Below are 21,743 nucleotides of genomic sequence, written 5' to 3' on the forward strand. Positions count from 1 at the left end.
GAGACCTCTGGAGGCTAAATAGCTGTAGTCACACTTTCTGTAGGATATTTTTCACACAAGAACTGTACAAGAGACCTCTGGAGGCTAAATAGCTGTAGTCACACTTTCTGTATATCACAAGAGGGTGCTATTTCCTTATTTATCTGCCGAGGACAGGGGAGTCATTTCGATAGCCTACCCCCATGCTCTGAGGCAACCCTAAGCACTGCAAGTGCACTACGGTAGTTATAGTCTTAATAATGCTACTTTTTCACATTATTATATAAATCCTTGATAATAACCGATGAGACGAATATTGACAATACCTTTTACAGTTAGTTGTAGCAAGCCGATTAGTAGGAACAAAATGTAAACAAGTGCATTGAGAAAGAAGAAACTCTATAGAAAGCATTATCGTGCATGGTCGCTACTTCTGTTACTTCCTTTTTACGGAACTTGCCTTGTGCTTCCTTGAAGTAGACCTAGGTCGTTCTCAGAACGTGCGCGCTTTCTGTATAGCCTACATCAGCAGTGTTGTTTTGGGAGGCAAGGTCACACGCGCTGGTCCAGGGAACCGCTCACGACCGAGGGCCAAGAGCACCGTGTGAACGCGTCACCAACAAATGCCTATTGACGAGCAATGTCTTCGAATTGCTCTAGGATGCAACATCGGACTCCAATTCACAGTCAAATATATTGATTTATATTATTTTGAAATTAGGTCAGTATGTAGGAATGCTTTACATGCCTATCGCAATAGCGTAGTTTTAATTTGAGTTTAAGTCTCTTTTGATTTTTTTTTACTTTTAACTTGTTTACGTCTTTTTTCTTTCTTTAGAGGAACATTATGAAGTTCAACGGGTATCTAAAGCTTAGAATTGGTGAGGCGCTGGACCTCAAACCAACTACTTTTTCTCTTCGCCACTCTGTAATGTTCAACAAAACGGCTCCCACTCTAGACCCTTACCTTGTGATAAAGGTGGACGAGTACAAAATTGGACAAACACATACAAAACAGAAAACCAACATGCCAACTTACAACGAAGAGTTCTGCCTCAATGTCAACGGCGGCAAGCATATAGAGTTGGCTGTATTTCATGATGCACCCATAGGGTATGACGACTTTGTTGCCAACTGCATTATTCAATTTGAGGACCTGATCAAAACCTCGAACACAGAAGATACTTTTGAAGGATGGGTGAGTAGCTTTAAAGCGGCAATCATTAGTTAAAACAGTAATAAAGGCGACTCCCTGCCCTGTTCCTATAAAAAGCTGAGAGATGGGGCTGGAGAAATGTAACCACTAGCAAATTATTTTTTTACAACAAAACAAAACGCACTATTTTCACATTTGTTCGGGTGGTGCTGAAAATGATGAATACGAAGTTGAACGTTTTGGAAATGACCCTTTAAGCCCTGGGCACTGTGAGGATGAATAGGGACTGATGTGGCTGTCATGACACAATTGTATCCTCTTGGCAATTCACTCAAATAGCCTTTATGAGAAAGCAGAATGAATATAGCCAGACTGTCAGTAAAAAATACCCTGATCATATTTTCCTTTACCTCTCTGAAAAGTTCGCTTGGAGAACCTTTGGGGAATTTGCATATACACATTCCATACTGTACTGTTTGGTGATAAACTAATGCCAAGGGCCAGAGGCAAGGGAATAGGCACTTCTAAATACATCCCCATCAGTAGTGCTACTTGTAGACCTGAGATGCATAGTTTACACTCATTTTGCCATTCCCTTTCCAGTCCTTTCTTTACAGGGCAAGAGCCGATAGTGTCCTTTCCCCATATGGAGCCGCTAATTATAGGCGGCATCTTAGTGAATGTCTGTGTGTTTAGCTTAAGCCTAGTCTCGAAAACCCAGGCCCACATTAGTACATTATAGGAAGCAACACGTCTGTCTAGAGACTAGCTTGAGCCTGTCGGAAAGGCAGAAGCGACATCAGCAAAGGGTCATAACCACACATGCCGTTCTAATGTGTTAATTGTGCTCCCTGCTAGCAGTATGTCCAGCATTGCATTGTAAAGTGTGCTGGAAACCACAACCAGCAGAGACTTTGCATCTAGGGTCGGTGACTTGCATGCACAAACAAGCTGAAGTGTGATAATACCCTATCTTACTGCATCTCATACAGCCACTCAAATACAGCCACTCAAATACAGCCACTGATAGATGACAGTATCAAAAGAATGACCTGTTATTACTTTCTACATTTCTCTCTCTGGTTGATGTGCATTGCTTTAGGGGCTACATGGATACCTCTTTATACCATTGTAGGCTACTATTGGTTTGGATTATGTTTGTCACTGTAACTGCCCTCTATAACATAGTTTCTCTCGTCTGGTTTACTTTTGGTCCGAGAGAAGTAAACAAAACATTTGAATAATGTGTAACCTGAACCTGTGCGAACTGGGATCATCTGTGTGCCTTGAGACCCACCGTCCTCCAGTGGCTGTCTGGGCTTCTTATTATCTCTTATGGTCGTACAGTCAAATTTTTTACATTTAACCTTTACTTAATTAGGCAAGTCAGTTAAGAACAAATTCTTATTTACAATGACGGCCAAACCCGGACGACGCTGGGCCAATTGTGCACCACCCTATGGGACTCCCAATCACAGCCAGAAGTGATGCAGCCTTGATTCAAACCAGGGACTGCAGTGACACCTCTTACACTGAGATAGAGTGCCTTAGACCGCTGCGCCACTCGGGAGCAATGGTCTGACATACTCAACCTCCTCTGTCATGGTGCCAAAAAGCTATTAAGCAATACTTCACAATGTTGGCTATGAAGCCCAGAGTCAGATGAACTGGTGGATACCATTTTTATGTCTCCGCGTGCAGTTTGAAGGAAGTTGCTAAATAGCGTTAGCGCAAACACTGGTTAGCATTGGCTCTTAAAACTACCTCTAACTTCCTTCATACTGGATGCAAAGACATAAAAATGGTATCCATGAGTTCATTCGACTCTGGGGAAGTATCCCTTTAACCTCTTGAAAAGTAGAATCTGTGATTTTTTTTGCAAAGCTTCCACCAGGGGCCAATCACTGAAGACCAGAGTCAGTGCAGTGGGTGTGTCTGTGAGGTTTTATTGACAGAGATGTGGGCATAGCCTGCCCTCACACTTTATGACATGCACTCTTGACAGCACTTATCTGATAGATCTGAACTGTGAAACTTTCTTTTTGCTTCGTTAGCTGTCTCAGATGAAGTGCTTGGGGCCCTATATGTATGACAAAGAGTAGAGACTAGAAAGTAGGGCACAGGCTTCCACACGCCAACACCACTGTTATTGCTGCTTTCCCAACGTCTGCTTGACGCTCCAAGTCTCTCTCAATCCCATCCCATCCCATCTCCCTTGTTTTATAACCTCTCTTGGCTCAGAGCCAATAACATCACTTTCTCTTTCTCACCTGTGTTCCTCTCTAACCAGCAGGGCAATTCCACGATAACAGAATGATGCTGAGACTCAGATTTCTCACTTTAAAATGTATGTCAAACAAAATACAATGATTGCAAAGTTAAACATACCATACAACTCTATGCACAAGGACTACTTTTTAACAATTTCCACTGAACATTTGACAAAATCACATTTACCTGGAAGAACAGCACAAACTGTCATTCTGTTCCAAAATTAGCATCTGCACTGTTTTTTTAAGTAAATGTGTTTTTGAACAATGTTAAAAGTAGTCATTGTGCATAGAGATGTACGGCAGGTAGCCTAGTGGTTAGAGCGTTGGGCCTGTAACCAAAAGGTTGCTGTATCGAATCCCCGAGCTGACAAGGTAAAAATCTGGCATTCTGCCCCTGAACAAGGCAGTAAACCCACTGTTCCCCAGTAGGCCATCATTGTAAATGACAATTTGTAAAAAACAATTTGTTCTTAACTGACTTGCCTAGTTCAATTTAAAAAAAATGTCCCCTCAAAAAATTATTGCAAACGTTTAAAGTGTTACTGTGGAATTGCTCAGTACAATGTTGCATATTAAACACAAACACAGACTTTACAGAGTGTCTTAAATCTTAGGGGGGCTATCGGGACACACACATACAATAACTTTACTTCTTATTTCACTGTTACACAGAACCTTGACCAGCACCATAACACTGTGTGCCTCTGCTCCCCATGTCAAAGTACAGAGGAGCAGAGAGAGAGTCTGTGTTGTGTGTCAGGACAAGCATGCATTACAAGCAGCAGTTTGAGGTGTTAACCTAAAAAATAGCAACTCAAAATAGAAGCATGCAGTCATATCTGTGTCTCATCGGCCTGTGGCTCAGCCTCATGTGCCACCCACCCACTCCTCTCACACCCCACTCACATCCTCAACACTGGGGGACAGTTTCCATTAAGACCCACAACTTACACCTGTGACAACTACAAATAGTGGCCTATGTTGAAACATTTATCAGGTTCATCGAAATTTTGTCTCTTCTACAAAGGGTTGGGGACTGAATACACTAGACTCAGTTTAACTCTAAATGTCTGTCAGCAGCTTCCACTCCCTGAAAAAACCACTTCCTCCATGTGTGTGGCTGTGGCTCAGTCAGGCAAAGTTCCTGCTTTTTAAATTTAGTGTGGTCCTGTTTGCATCAGAGCTTGATTTAGTCTGAACACTTCTGTCTTTATCTGTCTCTGAGGTCCTGACTGCATCAGCTGCTTCACAGAGTACACAGACCCAGGGCTCTCAGAGAACGAGAGAGAACGGGAGCTAACAGTAATGGGTGACAGTAGGCTAATAGTTTGTGTGTGTGCTCAGCTGAACACAAAGGAAACATGCGTGGAGGGTGATGTCTTGTCAAGGTCAATAGTTAAGGAATGAGAGAGGTGGAATTATCATAATATTCTACATCTGATGTCGTTCTCTGTCTGGGATTTCCATTTCCAATGTTTCAGCCTCAGCATTAGATCATGTGTGATGTTAGATATATTCCCTCCTTACAGTGATACAGAACTATCTAACTGACCAAGTATATTGAATGGAGAGACCGGCTGGTAGAGATGACTAAATCAGAATAGAGATGACCCTGCAGTATCAGTCCAATCATGTCACTTTTGTTGTGGGTTGTCAAGGTTTTCCATTGGGGCATCTGTCTGGCATGAACCCTCTCTGTAGTTTGTGCTGTAAGCAAGGGCATAACTTTTTGTTGGATATTTGGGGTGGGGGTCAGGGTCAACGGGTTCTGGTGTCAACACCCTTCTAGGGGGGTCTGCGGGCATGTCCCCACGGGAGATGTTTTGTTTTAAAAAGCTCTGAAATTATTGTTTCTGGTGAATTTGGTCAATATACCCCAATAACAACTGAAAGACAAATATTTCTTTAATCTGTGTTCTTACTCGTAACAGTTCAGAAAGTCACCACCACACCCCTTTAACTACATTTAAATGTTCAAACCCATTATTCTATTTGTGTACCCTTCACCATGCTTGGCTAGTACATGGTCTTGAATAACTAATTTCTTATACCAAATTAACTTAAAATCTGACTCCAGAAACATCTTACTTAGTTACACAATTAAATTGCAGTATTAATTCATAAAATAATTCAGTGACATTCAAAATATAACTCTTCAATATAGATCTAATGATAGACTTCAAAATTAAACAATCAGTGTAGCATCATGCTCAAGCAATAGGCTTCAAAAATACATAGCAACAATTCATTGGCATTCACCATCAAGTACAAAACATACACATTCAATTACCTGTTGCAATCTTATATAAAGGTGGGCATATAGTGGTACAGAGAGGGGTCAGATGTTCAATCTCAATTCTCTAAAATGTACCAAATACCTGTTTACGCCCGTCACTGACAGAAATAGAATGTTGGCATATTGTTTTAATTTCTATGGTATCCAGCTTCTCCTGGTGAATGACAGATGGCAACATGGTTCAATCTGCTTTGTGTCATTGTTGAGAGCAGCCACGTCTTCAATCTCCATGACAACCAAATGAAATCAGCAGGCAACAACATTTGTTATAGCACTTGGGCTCCAGTCAGCAAAGATGAGAAGTTGAACCGATAGTTCCAATCTGTGTTCGATGTAAATTGCTGTGCAACATGCTTTACCAGACTGCCTTATAACTCAAATTCCAAATTCTCACCTGATGACCTGATCGCCCTCTCCCTGTGCCTCAACATGGGCAGTGCTTTCCCTCTTTCTACTGACTGTCTCTGACGCCTGCCATGTCTACCAAATGAAATCAGAATGAAGGCAGCAACTGTTTTGTTATAGCATTGGGCTACAGTCAGAAAAGATGAGGAATTGAACATATTCATTTTATAACTAAAATTCTCACCTGATGACCTGTTTGTCCTCTCCCTGCCTCAACATGGGCAGTACACTCTCAATCTCTCTATTGCCTGTCTTTGAACCCTCCCATAATCATATGATCAAATACCATTATCATATGAAAAAAATGTCTGACCGTAACAATGATGGGTTAGCTTATTAACATAAATTAGATTCTGCTTTTATTAGCTTTTTTTTTTTTTTTTACTGTTTGGCAATAGGTATAGCTAGCTAGCTGACAACATAGTCCCAGTCTATTATGAATTGTACAGTGTAATGTAGTTAGCTAGCTAGCTATGTAGCCATTAATTAATTTGGTACCTCCATTAAGGGCACTAATTACTTTTTCAATAGGGTGAACAGTGACTCACTAAGTGCTGCTCATCTGGAACTGCAGTTGAAAAGGGGAAGATACTGTGCTAGCGAGCTAAAATACCAAATCTAGCATTGCATCACTCACTATAAAACTATTTTTACACAATTATCTCATCACCAATAAATAGTTCACTAGTTACACAGGAACATAGGAATAGATTTATGAAATGTTCATGAACTTTTACTTGTTTTAAAATTTCAAAACATTCATACATTGGATTGCTCGTGAATATAACTACCCAGGGCTCAAAATAACTTTTTTAATCACCGGGACAGAATCATCCCAAAGGGCAACTTTTAACATCCCGAACTGTAGATGACCATCCCACATTAAAATACACTATACATACAAAAGTATGTGTACAGCCCTTCAAATGAGTGGATTCAGCTATTTCAGCCACACCCGTTGCTGACAGGTTTATAAAACCGAGCACACAGCCATGCAATCTCTATAAACAAACATTGGCAGTAGAGCTGCCCCGGTGAACTGTAAGTGCTGTTATTGTGAAGTGGAAATGTCTAGGAGCAACAACGGCTTAGCCACAAAGTGGTAGGCCACACAGGCTCACAGAACGGGACCGCCGAGTGCTGAAGCACGTAGTGAGTAAAAATCGCCTGTCCTCGGTTGCAACACTCACTAGAAAGTTCCAAACTGCCTCTGGAAGCAACTTCAGCAACATAACTGTTCGTCGGGTGCTTCATGAAATGGGTTTCCATGGCCAAGCAGCCGCACACAAGCCTAGATCACCATGCGCAATGCCAAGCGTCGGCTGGAGTGGTGTAAAGCTCGCTGCCGTTGGGCTCTGGAGCAGTGGAAACATGTTCTCCTGGAGTGATGAATCACACTTCACCATCTGGCAGTCCAACGGACAAATCTGAATTTGGCGGATGCCTGGAGAACGCTACCTGCCCAAATGTGTAGTGCCAACTGTAATGTTTGGTGGAGGAGGAATAATGGTCTGGGGATTTTCTTCATGGTTCGAGCTAGGCCCCTCAGTTCCAGTGAAGGGAAATCTTAATGCTACAGCATACAATGACATTCTAGATGATTCTGTGTTTCCAACTTTGTGGCAACAGTTTGGGGAAGATCCTTTCCTGTTTCAGCATAATGCCCCCATGCACAAAGCGATGTCCATACAGAAATGGTTTCTCGAGATCGGTGTGGAAGGACTTGACTAAAGAGTACTACTGAAATAGATAAATGGGACTGTCAACTGATCCAGAAATGTGACTAAAAAGCAGTGCTGGAAAAAGTACCCAATTGTCATACTTGAATGTAAGTAAAGATGCCTTAATAGAAAATGACTCAAGTAAAAGTGAAAGTAACCCAGTAAAATACTACTTGAGTAAAAGTCTAAAATAATTTTTTGTTTGAAATATACTTAAGTATCAAGAGTAAAAGTATAAATAATTTACAATTCCTTACTAAGCAAACCAGATGGCACCATTTTCTTGTATTTTAAATGTATGGATAGCCAGGGGCACACTCCAACACTCAGACATAATTTACAAATAAAGCATTTGTGTTTAGTGAGTCCACCAGATCAGAGGCAGTAGGGATGACCAGGGATGTTCTCTTGATAAGTGTGTGAATTGGACCATTTTCCTATCCTGCTAAGCATTCAAAATGTAATGAGTACTTTTGGGTGTCAGGGGAAATGTTTGGAGTAAAAAGTACAATATTTTCTTTAAGGAATGTAGTGAAGTAAAAGTAGTCAAAAAAATAAATAGTAAAGTAAATTACAGATACCCCCCAAAACTACTTAAGTAGTACTTTGAAGTATTTTTACTTCAGTACTTTACACCACTGCTTAAAAGGCCAACACTGGAATAATATTCTAATCTATTTTGCCTAAATGTACGGGTAACTGACAAAATAAAAGAAACACTTGAGTAAATGAGGGATACAATATATTGAAAACAGGTACTCCCACACAGATATAGTTCCTGAGTTAATTAAGCAACTAACATCCCATCATGCTTAGGGTCATGTAAGATATAATAATGCCCAGTTGCCCATCAGTTTGGCTACCATGGCTAGAATAAATAATCTCATGGAGTTTAAAGGGTGTGTGTGTGTGTGTGTCAGTGTCAGTCAGTCAGTCACCAGATCTCAAACCAATTGAAGATTTATAGAAGATTCTGGAGCTGCGCCTGAGACAGCGTTTCCCACCACCATCAACAAAACAACAAATTATGGAATTTCTCCTTGAAGAATGGTGTTGCATCCCTTAAATAGAGTTTCAGACACTTGTAGAATCTATGTCAAGGCGAATTGAAGCTGTTCTGTCGGCTCGTTGTGGCCCAACGCACCAAGACACTTTATGTTGGTGTTTCCTTTGTTTTGGCAGTTACTTGTACATAAATAATTAGCCTACATCTCAAAGTGTAGCCTAGGTGATATGTCCACACTGCTGACATGAGGGAGGCGCCAGAAAATGTAGCCAAACTTTTAATTACATAAATATAGGCTAAATGCCACTCATGTTTGACAAATATAATGTAGGATAATTAACATTAACGTCTAAAGGCTTGATTCTGTTGACATACTCGAGGCACGGTTCGTTCAGATCAAATGGGTGTGTTCCCGCTAATTGTGTTCCCGCTAATTGCATATTGGAACATTCGCATGTAGCCTATACTGCCGTATGCGCGTTGCTGTGCTTACTCGGAACTGCCGGCTGCCTCTGGGGACCAGGCGCAACCAAAAGCATATTTGGTGGCGGGGGGGATCCAATAATAAAATTAGGAATGAGGAACATAAAGCCAGTAGCTGCCTGGCACTTTACAGTGGGGACATGTTTTCCAATCAATCAAACTAATCATGGTAAGATATTAACGGGGGTCAAATTGACCTGTTTCTAATATTGGGGCAGTCATGACTCCCTGACTCCCTGTCCCCATGCCCCCAGCAAGTTACTCACCTGGCTGTAAGTAACCTCAGTTTCCATTTTAGTGGTTTGTGCATGGCTTATGCAGCACTGTGGAGCTCCTTCAGGTTTCTCACTGTGGGCCTAATACAAACCTTTTGGTCTCTGTCAGTCTCATTATGTCTGTCTATGTGTGTAGGTCTTCTTTATACTTACAGTGCATTCAGAAAGTATTCAGACCCCTTGACTTTTTCCACATTTTATTATGTTACAGCCTTTTTCTAAAATTTATTTTTGTCATCAATCTACACAACCTCATGCTGACAAGGCAAAAACAGTTTTTTTGGCAAATGTATGAAAAATAAAAATGTAAATATTACATTTACATAAGTATTCAGACCCTGTACTTTGTCTAAGCAACTTTGGCAGCGATTACAGCCTCGAGTCTTCTTGGGTATGACGCTACAAGCTTGGCACGCCTGTATTTGGGGAGTTTATCCCATTATTCTCTGCAGATCCTCTCAAGCTCTGTCAGGTTGTATGGGGAGCGTTGCTGCACAGCTATTTTCAGGTCTTTCCAGAGATATTGATCGGGTTCAAGTCCGGGCTCTGGCTGGGCCTCTCAAGGACATTCAGAGACTTGTCCCGAAGCCACTCCTGCGTTGTCTTGGCTGTGTGCTTACTGTTGTCCTGTTGGAAGGTGAACCTTTGTCCAAGTCTGAGAACCTGCTCCAGAGCACTCAGGACTTCATCAAAGATCTCTCTGTTCTTTGCTCCGTTCATCTTTCCCTCAATCCTGACTAGTCTCCCAGTCTCTGCCGCTAAAAAATATCCCCACAGCATGATACTGCCACCACCATGCTTCACCGTAGGGATGGTGCCAGGTTTCCTACAGACGTGACGCTTGGCATTCAGGCCAAAGAGGTCAATCTTGGTTTCATCAGACCAGAGAATCTTGTTTCTCATGGTCAGAGTCCTTTAGGTGCCTTTTGACAAACTCCCAGTGGGCTGTCCTGTGCCTTTTACTGAGTGACTTCCGTCTGCTCCTCTACCATAAAGGCCTGATTGGTGGAGTGCTGCAGAGATGGTTGTCCTTCTGGAGGTTCTCCCATCTCCACAGAGGAACTCTACAGCTCTGTCAGAGTGACTGTCAGGTTCTTGGTCACCTCCCTGACCAAGGCCCTTCTCCCCCGATTGCTCAGTTTGGCCGGGCAGCCAGCTCTAGGAAGAGTCTTGGTGGTTCCAAACTTCTTCTATTTGAGAATGATGGAGGCCACTGTGTTCTTGAGGCATTTCAATGCTGCAGAAATGTTTTGGTACCTTTCCCCAGATCTGTGCCTTGACATAATCCTGTCTTGGAGCTCTACGGACAATTGCTTCGATCTAATGGCTTGGTTTTTGCTCTCTGGTGTGTGCCTTACCAAATCATGTCCAATCAATTGAATTTACCACAAGTGTACTCCAATCAAGTTTTAGAAACATCTCAAGGATGATCAATGGGAACAGGATGCACCTGAGCTCAATTTCGTGTCGCATAGCAATGGGTCTGAATACTTATGTAAATAAGGTATTTCTGTTTTCGCTTTGTCGTTATGGGGTATTGTGTAGCGATTGCTGAAGAAAATGTTGTATTTAATTCATTTTAGAATAAGGCTGTAACGTAACAAAATGTGAGAAGAGTCAAGGGGTCTGAGTACTTTCCAAAATCGCTGTATGCCTATGTCTGTGTGAGATGGGTGTTATTTTCACTGGAGCAGGGTGTCATTTGAATTGAGCTTGCTCAACCAGCTGGACCTGCTCTCTAGTCTCTTCACCACATTGCTCACATTCTCCCCACATTACATACACACTCAACCCTTCCCAACACACACCTACATGCTACATACCGGTATGTTAAAGAAAGACCTAACAATGCAGACGTTTTTATCTCAATATCAAATCATTTCTGGGTAACAATTAAGTACCCTTCTGTGATTGATTGTTTTGAATTAAATGGTAAAAAAGAAACAGAAGTAGTTTCTTAGTAAAGAGCAATTTCTCAAGAAATATTTTTCTAGGACTGTCTTGGAGTGTTCTGAGTGGGGAGGTAAACTGAAAACTAGCTGTTATTGGCAGAGGTTTGGAACTCTCTTTCTTATTGGTCTATTAACTATATTACCGCCTGGTGATGTCACCAGGCAGGCCAAAACATCATCCCACCAAAACCAAGCGTCCTTTTCTAACAGCTCTTACACTAAAAGGACATCATCATAATTTTCACAGTATTATCCCAAGCTTATAGTGTGGAAATATATATAAAACACAGGAAAATCATGTTTGACTGCACTGGGCCTTTAAATAGTCTAGTCTAATGTCTCCTGTGTTTGTGTGCAGGTGGACCTGGAGCCAGAGGGCAAGGTGTACATACTCATAGCACTCAATGGCTCCTTCATTGATGGTAAGAGTTTTTTTCACTTATCTCACACTAACCCTCTATCTATTTCATCCATCGATGGCACTACTATCTCTCTCTCCCTCTCTGTTCCTATCTTTTTAATTTCTCTTACACTGAGACAGCATACATTCTTTCAACTCCTTAAATATTCAGTAACATTTTGTTCTATTCGACCCTCTAAAGTTAAGTCTGTCTGTCTGTCTGGCTGCTTCAACACAGTCACTGATGCAGCTGATAACTAACAGGCTGTCAAACAGACATTCGGCGTCACAAAAACCTGGTTGTGTGTATGTGTGCGCGTTTGTGCATGCCTGTGACTGACTTACTGTAAGACATACTGTAGATGCTTTGACTGATGGGAATCCTATCTCCTTTGTTTCCTTTCAGATAAAAGCAACAATGTTCTATCATCCATATTTCATGTCTGAATAAAATACTTCCCTCTAGCAATTTGTATAGTGCTCTGCCGTGGTTTTATCACCACTGAAAATCATCAAGACCTTATCTAAACTGCATCTGACCTGTATACCCTGTAAATCAAAACTGCACTTAGCTCTGCACATTTCTCTCACTTTATCATAATATCATTCATAAACCTCTCCATTCTGAAGGTCAATTCCCTGATATTATAATAATATTTAATTTGTAAAGAGTATACGAGTACGATTGGGATAGGTCATGAATGCTTTAGGGAGGTTCCGTCCATGAAATAACACATATTAAACCCTAGTTTTTGCTGTGGCAAATCATACATCATTCAATAGCTGACATTTGAGTGCCATTCTCAGTGTAGTACTCCACCATCTGTCTCTCTGACGTGTGTCGGGACTCTAAAACATACAACTTTCCGCTGTTCGTATGTGGTTTTAGCACCTCACAAATATAACAATAGCTCAACTATTACTCTAGACAGACACACACACAGACATACACACTCACCTATAGACACGCACACACTCATCCATAGTACCATACATGATATGATCAGTGACATGTATTCATGGATGCCAAGGGAAGCCAGGCTTCCCCCAAAAATGTACCAAGAAAAAAACATATAAAATAAACTCCTTCAAGACTGTTGGAAAAGCATTCCAGGTGAAGCTGGTTAAGAGAATGCCAAGAGTGTGCAAAGCTGTCAGGGTGGCTATTTGAATTATCTCAAATATAAAATATTTTGATTTGTTAAACACTTTTTTTTGGTTACAACATGATGCCATGTGTGTTATTTCATAGTTTTGTTGTCTTCACTATTATTCTACAATGTAGAAAATAGTAAAAATAAAGAAAAACCCTTGAATGAGTAGGTGTTCTAAAACTTTAGACTGGTAGTGCAGTCTCTCTGTGTTTTATAAATGTCCTTCAATTCACAAGAGGCTGAACGTATCTCACTGGAGAAAGCATCCAAATGAACGAAACAGCACCCCTCTGTCGCAGTATGTGTAGCGTATCTATCTGATGCTGTCGGGTCAGAAAGAGTATGACATGGTTGCCGCCAGTAATATTGAATGCAAGGGAAGCCAGCAAGTATTTGGCCTCCCTTGGTAATAGCCAATCAGCTATTAAACTGAATGAGCTCAGCTTTGAATGGCCCCGGTGCAACAAAAACATTTAAGGGAAGACAGTTTGGATTTGGCTTCAGACCAATCACATCACAGGCCAATCATTACTGACAGAAAAACTTGAATTGTTGTGTTGTTCTCCGGTGGCTAGCTAGCTAAAATCGTCCCTTTCCTAAATTAGCCATGGATGGAGATAGGGATTTGGACTTAATTCTCCATACTGGTCAATCATTAAAACGGCGATTCTGATCCAACCATAAATTCGTACATTGTGCCCCTGGCCTGAGAGGATGGAAGTTCAACGTGTAGCTAGATTGTAGTATGCTAATGTTAACTAGCTGGCCTGGCCTGTCGTTGCCCATGAAAGGAAGTTAGGCTAGCGAGCAAGTATTTTAGCCAGGTAGCCTAGGTCAACAAAAATTAAAGTGTGTACTGTGTGAGTCATAGACCATTTAGGCAACATGAAGGGAGAGAAATACTCCTTAGAATCAATTTGAAAGAAATAAGCTTTTTGTGCTTATTGAACATTTCTGGGATCTTTTGTTTCAGCTCACGAAACATGGGACCAACACTTTACATGTTGCGTTTATATTTTTGTTCACTGTAGTTGTCACTATTAGACTAAGCATAGGTGATAAGATGTTGAAATTGAAATGGTGCTGGAATAGGGGAGACAGCTCCAGTTTTCTTTGCGACTTGCGGTAACTCTCTGTGGCTCTAAATAAATAGTTGTTTAGTAGTGTGAAAATGTCAAACATTACCTTGCTCTACCATGCTGTAAGTCATGTAACTGTTTGCTACATGCAATATGTTTTGTGGACTTCACCGGACAGATGTTGCTCTCTGGTTTTGTAATGAAACGTGTGGTTGACTTTATTCTGCCACTGTCTTTTTATTGCCTCGGGCCTTAGGCCTATATGTCATGGTGGTAAGGCAGGTGAGCTAACAGGTTATAGAGCAATCAACGCATTTATCACAACACCGGTTGTAGTATGGCTTTTTTGTCCTGGATTGGCTTCCCTGGTGATTTTACCCACGCACCAATTTTTTGGGGTGGGCTATTTACAGATGGGTTGTGTACCGGTGCAATGATTGGTAAGCTGCTCTGACAGCTGATGCTTAAAGTTAGTGAGGGAGATATAAGTCTCCAGCTTCAGTGATTTTTGCAATTCGTTCCAGTCATTGGCAGCAGAGAACTGGAAGGAAAGGCGGCCAAAAGAGGTGTTGGCTTTAGGGATGACCAGTGAAATATACCTGCTGGAGCGCGTGCTACAGGTGGGTGCTGCTATGGTGACCAGTGAGCTGAAATAGGGCGGAGTTATACCTAGCAAAGACTTAGATGACCTGGAGCCAATGGGTTTGGCGACGAATATGAAGCGAGGGCCAGCCAACGAGAGCATACAGGTTGCAGTGGTGGGTAGTATATGGGGCTTTGGTGACAAAACGGATAGCACTGTGATAGCAAATTGGATGTAGTCTGAGTAGAGTGTTTGTTACGAATCCCTTTGGCCCGACAGTCTAGGGGGGATGGTAATGGGACCCGTAACACAACTCATGCAAATTATAGTAGTGAAAACGTAACAGTGAGAACAAATAACACAGACAACTTAATTACCGTCAAACACTAAATGTTTATTTATAAACACACGGTAAATGGGGGGGGAGCAGGAAAAGGGGCTGAGCGGGACCCAAGGAATGAAAGAATAATAATTCAAAAACACCCCTAAGCTAGACTAGCCTACTTCACAAACAGCTAACTAACTAACCAAAAATACAGGGGGTGGTCCGCCCAGTTCTAACTAGTGTTTTTAACAATGTTTAACTACGGGTAGTGTAGCCCAAGGGCGACTTGTCTGGTTACCCCCTTTTCCCACCATCAAACAAACACTCAAACACCATAACCAAAACAATACTCACAGGTGGGGACAAAGTGACATGCAGATGCAAAACACACAAGCGATCTACAGACAGAAGGCATGTTACAAAGAGATTGCGCTGGGGAGAAAACAACTGACAGGGGTTTTAAACCAAGGGAAAGGGACTGTGATTGGGTAAGGGAAAAGGAGCAGGTGTCTTCCGATTAGCGACTGATTGATGACTGATTGGGGAATGATTATTGTCACCTGTGAGTAGGGGAGAAGGAGAGAAAAGAAATACACACAGGATACACACAGAACACTTGTATCCGTAACAGTGTTGAAGGCTATTTTGTAAATTACATTGTCCAGGATCGGTAGGATGGTCAGTTTTAGGAGGGTATGTTTGGCAGCATGAGTGAAGGATGCTTTGTTGCGAAATAGGAAACCGATTCTAGATTGAATTTTGGATTGGAGATGCTTAATGTGAGTCTGGAAGGAGAGTTTACAGTCTAACCAGACACCTAGGTATTTGTAGTTGTCCACATATTCTAAGTCAGAGCCGTCCAGAGTAGTGATGCTCGAGTGGCGGGTGGGTGCGGGCAGCAATCGGTAGAAGAGCATGCATTTAGTTTTACTTGCATTTAAGAGCAGTTGGAGGCCACGGAAGGAGTGTTGCATGGCATTGAAGCTCGTCTGGAGTTTTGTTAACACAGTGTCTGATGAAGGGCCAGATGTATACAGAATGGTGTGGTCTGCGTAGAGGTGGATCAGAGAATCACTAGCAGCAAGAGCGACATTGATGTATACAAAGAAAAGTTTTGGCCCGAGAATTGAACCCTGTGGCACCCCCATAGAGACTGCCAGAGGTCCGGACAACAGGCCCCCCGATTTGACACAATGAACTCTATCTGAGAAGTAGTTGGTGAACCAGGCGAGGCAGTCATTTGAGAAACCAAGGCTGTTGAGTCGGCCGATAAGAATGCAGTGATTGACAGAGTCGAAAGCCTTGGCCAGGTCGATGAAGACGGCTGCACAGTATTGTCTTTTATCGATGGCGGTTATGATATCGTTTAGGACCTTGAGTGTGGCTGAGGTGCACCCATGACCCGCTCGGTAACCAGATTGCATAGCGGAGAAGGTACGGTGGGATTCGAAATGGTCGGTGATCTGTTTGTTAACTTGGCTTTCGAAGACTTTAGAAAGGCAGGGTAGGATATATATAGGTCTGCAACAGTTTGGGTCTAGAGTGTCTCCCCCTTTGAAGAGGAGGATGACCGCGGCAGCTTTCCAATCTTTGGGGATCTCAGACGATACCAAAGAGAGGTTGAACAGGCTAGTAATAGGGGTTGCAACAATTGCGGCGGAACATTTTAGAAAGAGAGGGTCCAGATTGTCTAGCCCAGCTGATTTGTAGGGGTCCAGATTTTGTAGCTCTTTCAGAGCATCAACTATCTGGATTTGTGTGAAGGAGAAATGGGGGAGGCTTGGGCAAGTTGCTGTGGGGGGTGCAGAGCTGTTGGCTGGGATAGGGGTAGCTAGGTGGAAAGCATGGCCAGCCGTAAAAAAATGCTTATTGAAATTCTTGATTATCGTAGATTTATCGGTGGGGACAGTGTTTCCTAGCCTCAGTGCAGTGGGCAGCTGGGAGGAGGTGCTCTTATTCTCCATGGACTTTACAGTGTCCCAGAACCTTTTGGAGTTTGTGCTACAGGATGCAAATTTCTGTTTGAAAAAGCTAGCCTTTGCTTTCCTAACTGCCTGTGTATATTGGTTCCTGACTTCCCTGAAAAGTTGCATATCGCAGGGGCTATTCAATGCCAATGCAGTACGCCACAGGATGTTTTTGTGCTGGTCATGGGCAGTCAGGTCTGGAGTGAACCAAGGGCTATATAACTTTTCTTAGTTAATTTGTTTTTGAATGGGGCATGCTTATTTAAGATGGTGAGGAAAGCACTTTTAAAGAATAACCAGGCATCCTCTACTGACGGAATGAGGTCAATACCCTACCAGGATACCCGGGCCAGGTCGATTTGAAAGGCCTGCTCGCTGAAGTGTTTTAGGGAGCGTTTGACAGTGATGAGGGGTGTTCGTTTGACCGCGGACCCATTACGGACGCAGGCAGTGATCGCTGAGATCCTGATTGAAGACAGCAGAGGTGTATTGATTTGGGCAGGTTGGTCAGGACGGTATCTATGAGGGTGCCCATGTTTACGGATTTAGGGTTGTACCTGGTAGGTTCCTTGATAATTTGTGTGAGATTGAGGGCATCTAGTTTAGATTTTAGGACGGCCGGCGTGTTAAGCATATCCCAGTTTAGGTCACCTAACAGTACAAAGTCTGAAGATAAATAAGGGGCAAATAATTCACATATGGTGTGCAGGGCACATCTGGGGGCTGAGTGGGGTCTATAACAAGCAGCAACAGTGAAAGACTTATTTCTAGAAAGGTGTATTTTTAAAAATAGAAGCTCGATCTGTTTGGGCACAGACCTGGATAGCATGACAGAACTCTGCAGGCTATCTCTGCAGTAGATTGCAACTCCACCCCCTTTGGCAGTTCTATCTTGGTGGAAACTGTTGTAGTTGGGGATGGAAATATCAGAATTTTTAGTGGCCTTCCTAAGCCAGGATTCAGACACTGCTAGGACATCAGGGTTGGCGGAGTGTGCTAAAGCAGTGAATAAAACAAACTTAGGGAGGAGGCTTCTGATGTTAACATGCATGAAACCAAGGCTTTTACGGTAACAAAGATAGCGCCTGGTGAATAGGAGTGGAACTGGGGGCTACACGGCCTGGGTTAACCTCTACATCACAAGAGGAACAGAGTAGGATAAGGGTACGGCTGAAGGCTATTAAAACTGGTCGTCTATTGAATTGGGGACAGAGAATAAAAGGAGCAGATTTCTGGGAGTAGTAGAATAGATTCAGGGCATAATGTTCAGACAATGGTATGGTAGGATGTGAGTACAGTGGAGGTAAACCTAGGTGTTGAGTGACGATGAGAGAGGATTCGTCTCTTGAGGCACCAGTTAAGCCAGGGGAGGTCTCCGCATGTGTGTGGGGTGGGACAAAAGAGCTATCTAAGGCATTTTGAGTGGGACTGAGGGCTCTACAGTGAAATAAAACAGTAAGAACTAGCCAAGACAGCAGTAGACAAGGCATATTGACATTAGAGAGAGGCATAAAGCAAACACAGGTGTTGATCAGGAAAGCTAAGACAACAACGGGTAAATGGCGATGAATGGGCAGAGCGGGTTGGTTAGGACATACAGGACCTGAGTTCGAGGCTGGGGCCGACAGGGAAACAGAATGAGGTACCGTGTTATTGAAGCAGTACAGGGGGCATCAGCTGTGTAGCCGAGTGATCATAGGGTCAAAAGAGCAGCAATAGGTGAGTCAGGGTGCTGTTCGGTAGTCACTACTACGCTAGGCGAGCAGGGGACACAGAGTTCAGAAAAGCTAGCGGGCCGGGGCTAGTAGGTGGTTCTTTGGCGACATCGTAACAGTTGAGACCCCAGTTGAGGCCTGTTGAGACCCCCTCGGACGGTTACGCCGGTAGACCAGTCGTGATGGATCGGCGGGGCTCCGTGTCGGCAGTAAAAGGGCCAATTGGAAAAATAGGTATTATAGCCCAAGAATTGGCTGAAGGACCTCTTTGGCTAGCCGGGAGATGGGCCTAGCTCGAGGCTAGTTCTAGGCTAACTGGATGCTTGCTTCGGGACAGAGACGTTAACCAGGAGTAGCCACTCGGATAGCAGCTAGCTAGCTGCGATGATCCGGTGTAAAGGTTCAGAGCTTGCAGTTGGAATCCCAATACTGTCTGACCCCCATCCCATTCTGTTCCCATGTTCTAAGATGACGCCACGGGGAATGTGAAGGTGTTTAAGCAGTTCAACAGGAAGAGGCAGGGGGCCGTGAAACGCAAAATTCACCAGGTCAACGGACACAAGTTCATGTCCACATTCCTACGGCAGCCCACCTTCTGCTTCCACTGCAAAGAGTTCATCTGGTAAGGACACATACACACACAACATGTTTTACTATTCTTGAAAACCTAACCAACCCGGGGACCTAAAATGGATTTCCATTCAGGTACCCTAACACTAACCTTAACTCCTAACCCTAATTGTAACCCTAAGCCTAATCCCTATATTGAAATTAGTCTTTGGGAGAATGTTCCTTGGTTTACTGTCCTTGTGGGGACTTTTGGGGATTTCCGGTACCCACAAGGGTAGTAATACAAGACCACACACACACACTCCACTGCTCTCACCTCATAGAGTTCATCTAACGTGTTACACATAGTGATAGTATTGTCGATTGTTTATAATAGAAACAGCCCTTTACAATATATTTCATATGTAAACATTATGCTTTGCATGATTCCTGACTGTCAGGTCTTCTGTTACAGGGGTGTTTTTGGGAAGCAGGGTTACCAATGCCAAGGTGAGTGACCCTTTTTCTCCTTTTCACTGTTTTCTTTCTTGGGTCTTTCTTTCTGCTCAAACCCCCAGTCTTTCTTTTCTCTCACTCTTATTCACACCATTTATGTGACCACCAGCCCACTCAGAAAGGAAGTCAGTGCTACACCACAGAGACTGAGCTCTCTCTCACACGGCCTGTTTTTATTATTGAGCTGCTGAACCCAAAACCCAATCATCTCACAGTGCCCGGCCTCTATCTCAAATAATTAAGCCACATGGTCTTTCTCAGAAACAATTTATTAAAATCCCCAGTGTTTCAGCAGGAAGCTGATGTCTTTGTCAGGGTTTATTTCACACTTAATGGCTGTGTTAATGAAAGACATGGTTTTATTGCTGTTTTGATTCATTCTCTGTCTGTTTCCAGTGTGCACTTGTGTGGTTCACAAGCGATGTCATCAGTTGGTTGTCACGGTGTGTCCACGCATGAAGAAGCCTGTCAAGGAGCTGGTGAGACAACATACAAAGACGAGCCATTTGAATGACAATAACGACAATAACGCTGAATACAGATGTAGGATCTTAATTTGATCACCCTGTTGCAGGAGAACTGCAATGCAGGTTTAAAAAGGCTTCTAAAGTTTGTAATTTCTACTTTGAAATTCCAGACTTTATTTTCCCTTAAAATGTCCATTAATTATAATCCACATAATAATTCACATTTCCTGTTGCTGCAGGATAGTTTTTCTGCTGTAGCAAACTGGCATAATGACATGATGCCATGTGATGGTTTGCTTGAGCACACACTGCTACCTGCTGGCTGTGTGGTTTATAACATGGAGTATTAACATTCAGTCCCCCATTCAAACCGAGGTCAATGCAGTGGTGGAAAAAGTACCCAATTGTCATACTTGAGTAAAAGTAAAGATACCTCGATAGAAAATGACTTAAGTGAAAGTAACCCAGTAAAATACTACTTGAGTAAAAATATAAAAGTATTTGGTTTTAAATATACTTAAGTATCAAAAGTAAATGTAATTGCTAAAATATACTCAAGTATCAAATGTAAAAGTATGAATCATTTCAACTTCCTTATATTAAGCAAACCAGATGGCACAAAAGTCTCTTTTTTTTAAACGAATAGCCAGGGGCACACTCCAACATAATTTACAAACAAAGCAATTGTGTTTAGTGAGTCTGCCAGATCAGAAGCAGCAGGGGTGACCAGGGATGTTCTCTTGATAAGTGTGTGAATTGGACCATTTTCCTGTCAAAATGTAACGAGTACTTTTGGGTGTCAGGGAAAATGTATGGAGTAAAAAGTACATTATTATCTTTAGAAATGTAGTAAAGTTGAAGGAAAAGGAAACCGCACACTGCTCTTGATAGTATCACCGATATTTAATAAGCTTACGTATCGGCCACACGGCCTTCGTCAGAGCTTTTGGGATTTTTTGAAAGTTGCACCCTTATGTAGACCTGGCTCCACCCACATCCGTTCTACACATCGAAGGGGGTTGGAGGCAAAGGAAAATAAATAAGTGCTACCAAATATAACAATGTGCAATTCATAAATATTACAAAAGTGTATAAATAAGGCGTATTGAACACTTCTGTATAATCTCAATGAGGACATAGCAAGTTCATTAGTCATTGGGTACATCATATGAAAACCGTCAGAATAATCTACAAGAGACACACATTTCATGTTCCAATTCACAGCATAACATACAAAGGCATTTCATCATTAAGTCCTTTTGGAAACAATGTCTGGAGGGTGAAAATCCAAAAACATTCTCTTTTACTCAGAGTATTATTAATATCACCTCCCCTGTCTGATATCTTAACTTTCTCTATGCCACAAAATCTAAAGGTGGAAATGTCATGCTTCATGTCATTGAAATGTACAGCGACTGGATAATCCCTGTCGTTTCTCCTGA

The 21,743-nt window shown here is 42.4% G+C and overlaps 1 protein-coding gene across 5 annotated transcripts in view; it reads left to right on the top strand.

Moving 5' to 3' along the window:
* The first annotated feature begins 481 nt into the window (after nt 1-481).
* Nucleotides 482-21,743, top strand: part of prkcha (protein kinase C, eta, a) — a 55,403-nt gene continuing 34,141 nt past the window's right edge. The window contains exons 1-6 of one of the 5 annotated variants that reach the window (XM_071327720.1): nt 482-700; nt 818-1,177; nt 11,905-11,968; nt 19,238-19,391; nt 19,794-19,828; nt 20,231-20,313. In XM_071327720.1, the coding sequence (XP_071183821.1) occupies nt 827-1,177; nt 11,905-11,968; nt 19,238-19,391; nt 19,794-19,828; nt 20,231-20,313 (687 nt within the window). In that variant the 5' untranslated portion in view covers nt 482-700; nt 818-826. Of the gene's footprint in view, nt 1,178-11,904; nt 11,969-15,663; nt 15,867-19,237; nt 19,392-19,793; nt 19,829-20,230; nt 20,314-21,743 lie in introns of those variants that run through there. The other 4 variants (XM_071327719.1, XM_071327721.1, XM_071327722.1 and 1 more) reach the window with 4 other exon arrangements.

This window comes from Salvelinus alpinus, chromosome 9 (genome assembly GCF_045679555.1).
Source record: "Salvelinus alpinus chromosome 9, SLU_Salpinus.1, whole genome shotgun sequence".
In the NCBI taxonomy this organism is placed as follows: domain Eukaryota; kingdom Metazoa; phylum Chordata; class Actinopteri; order Salmoniformes; family Salmonidae; genus Salvelinus; species Salvelinus alpinus.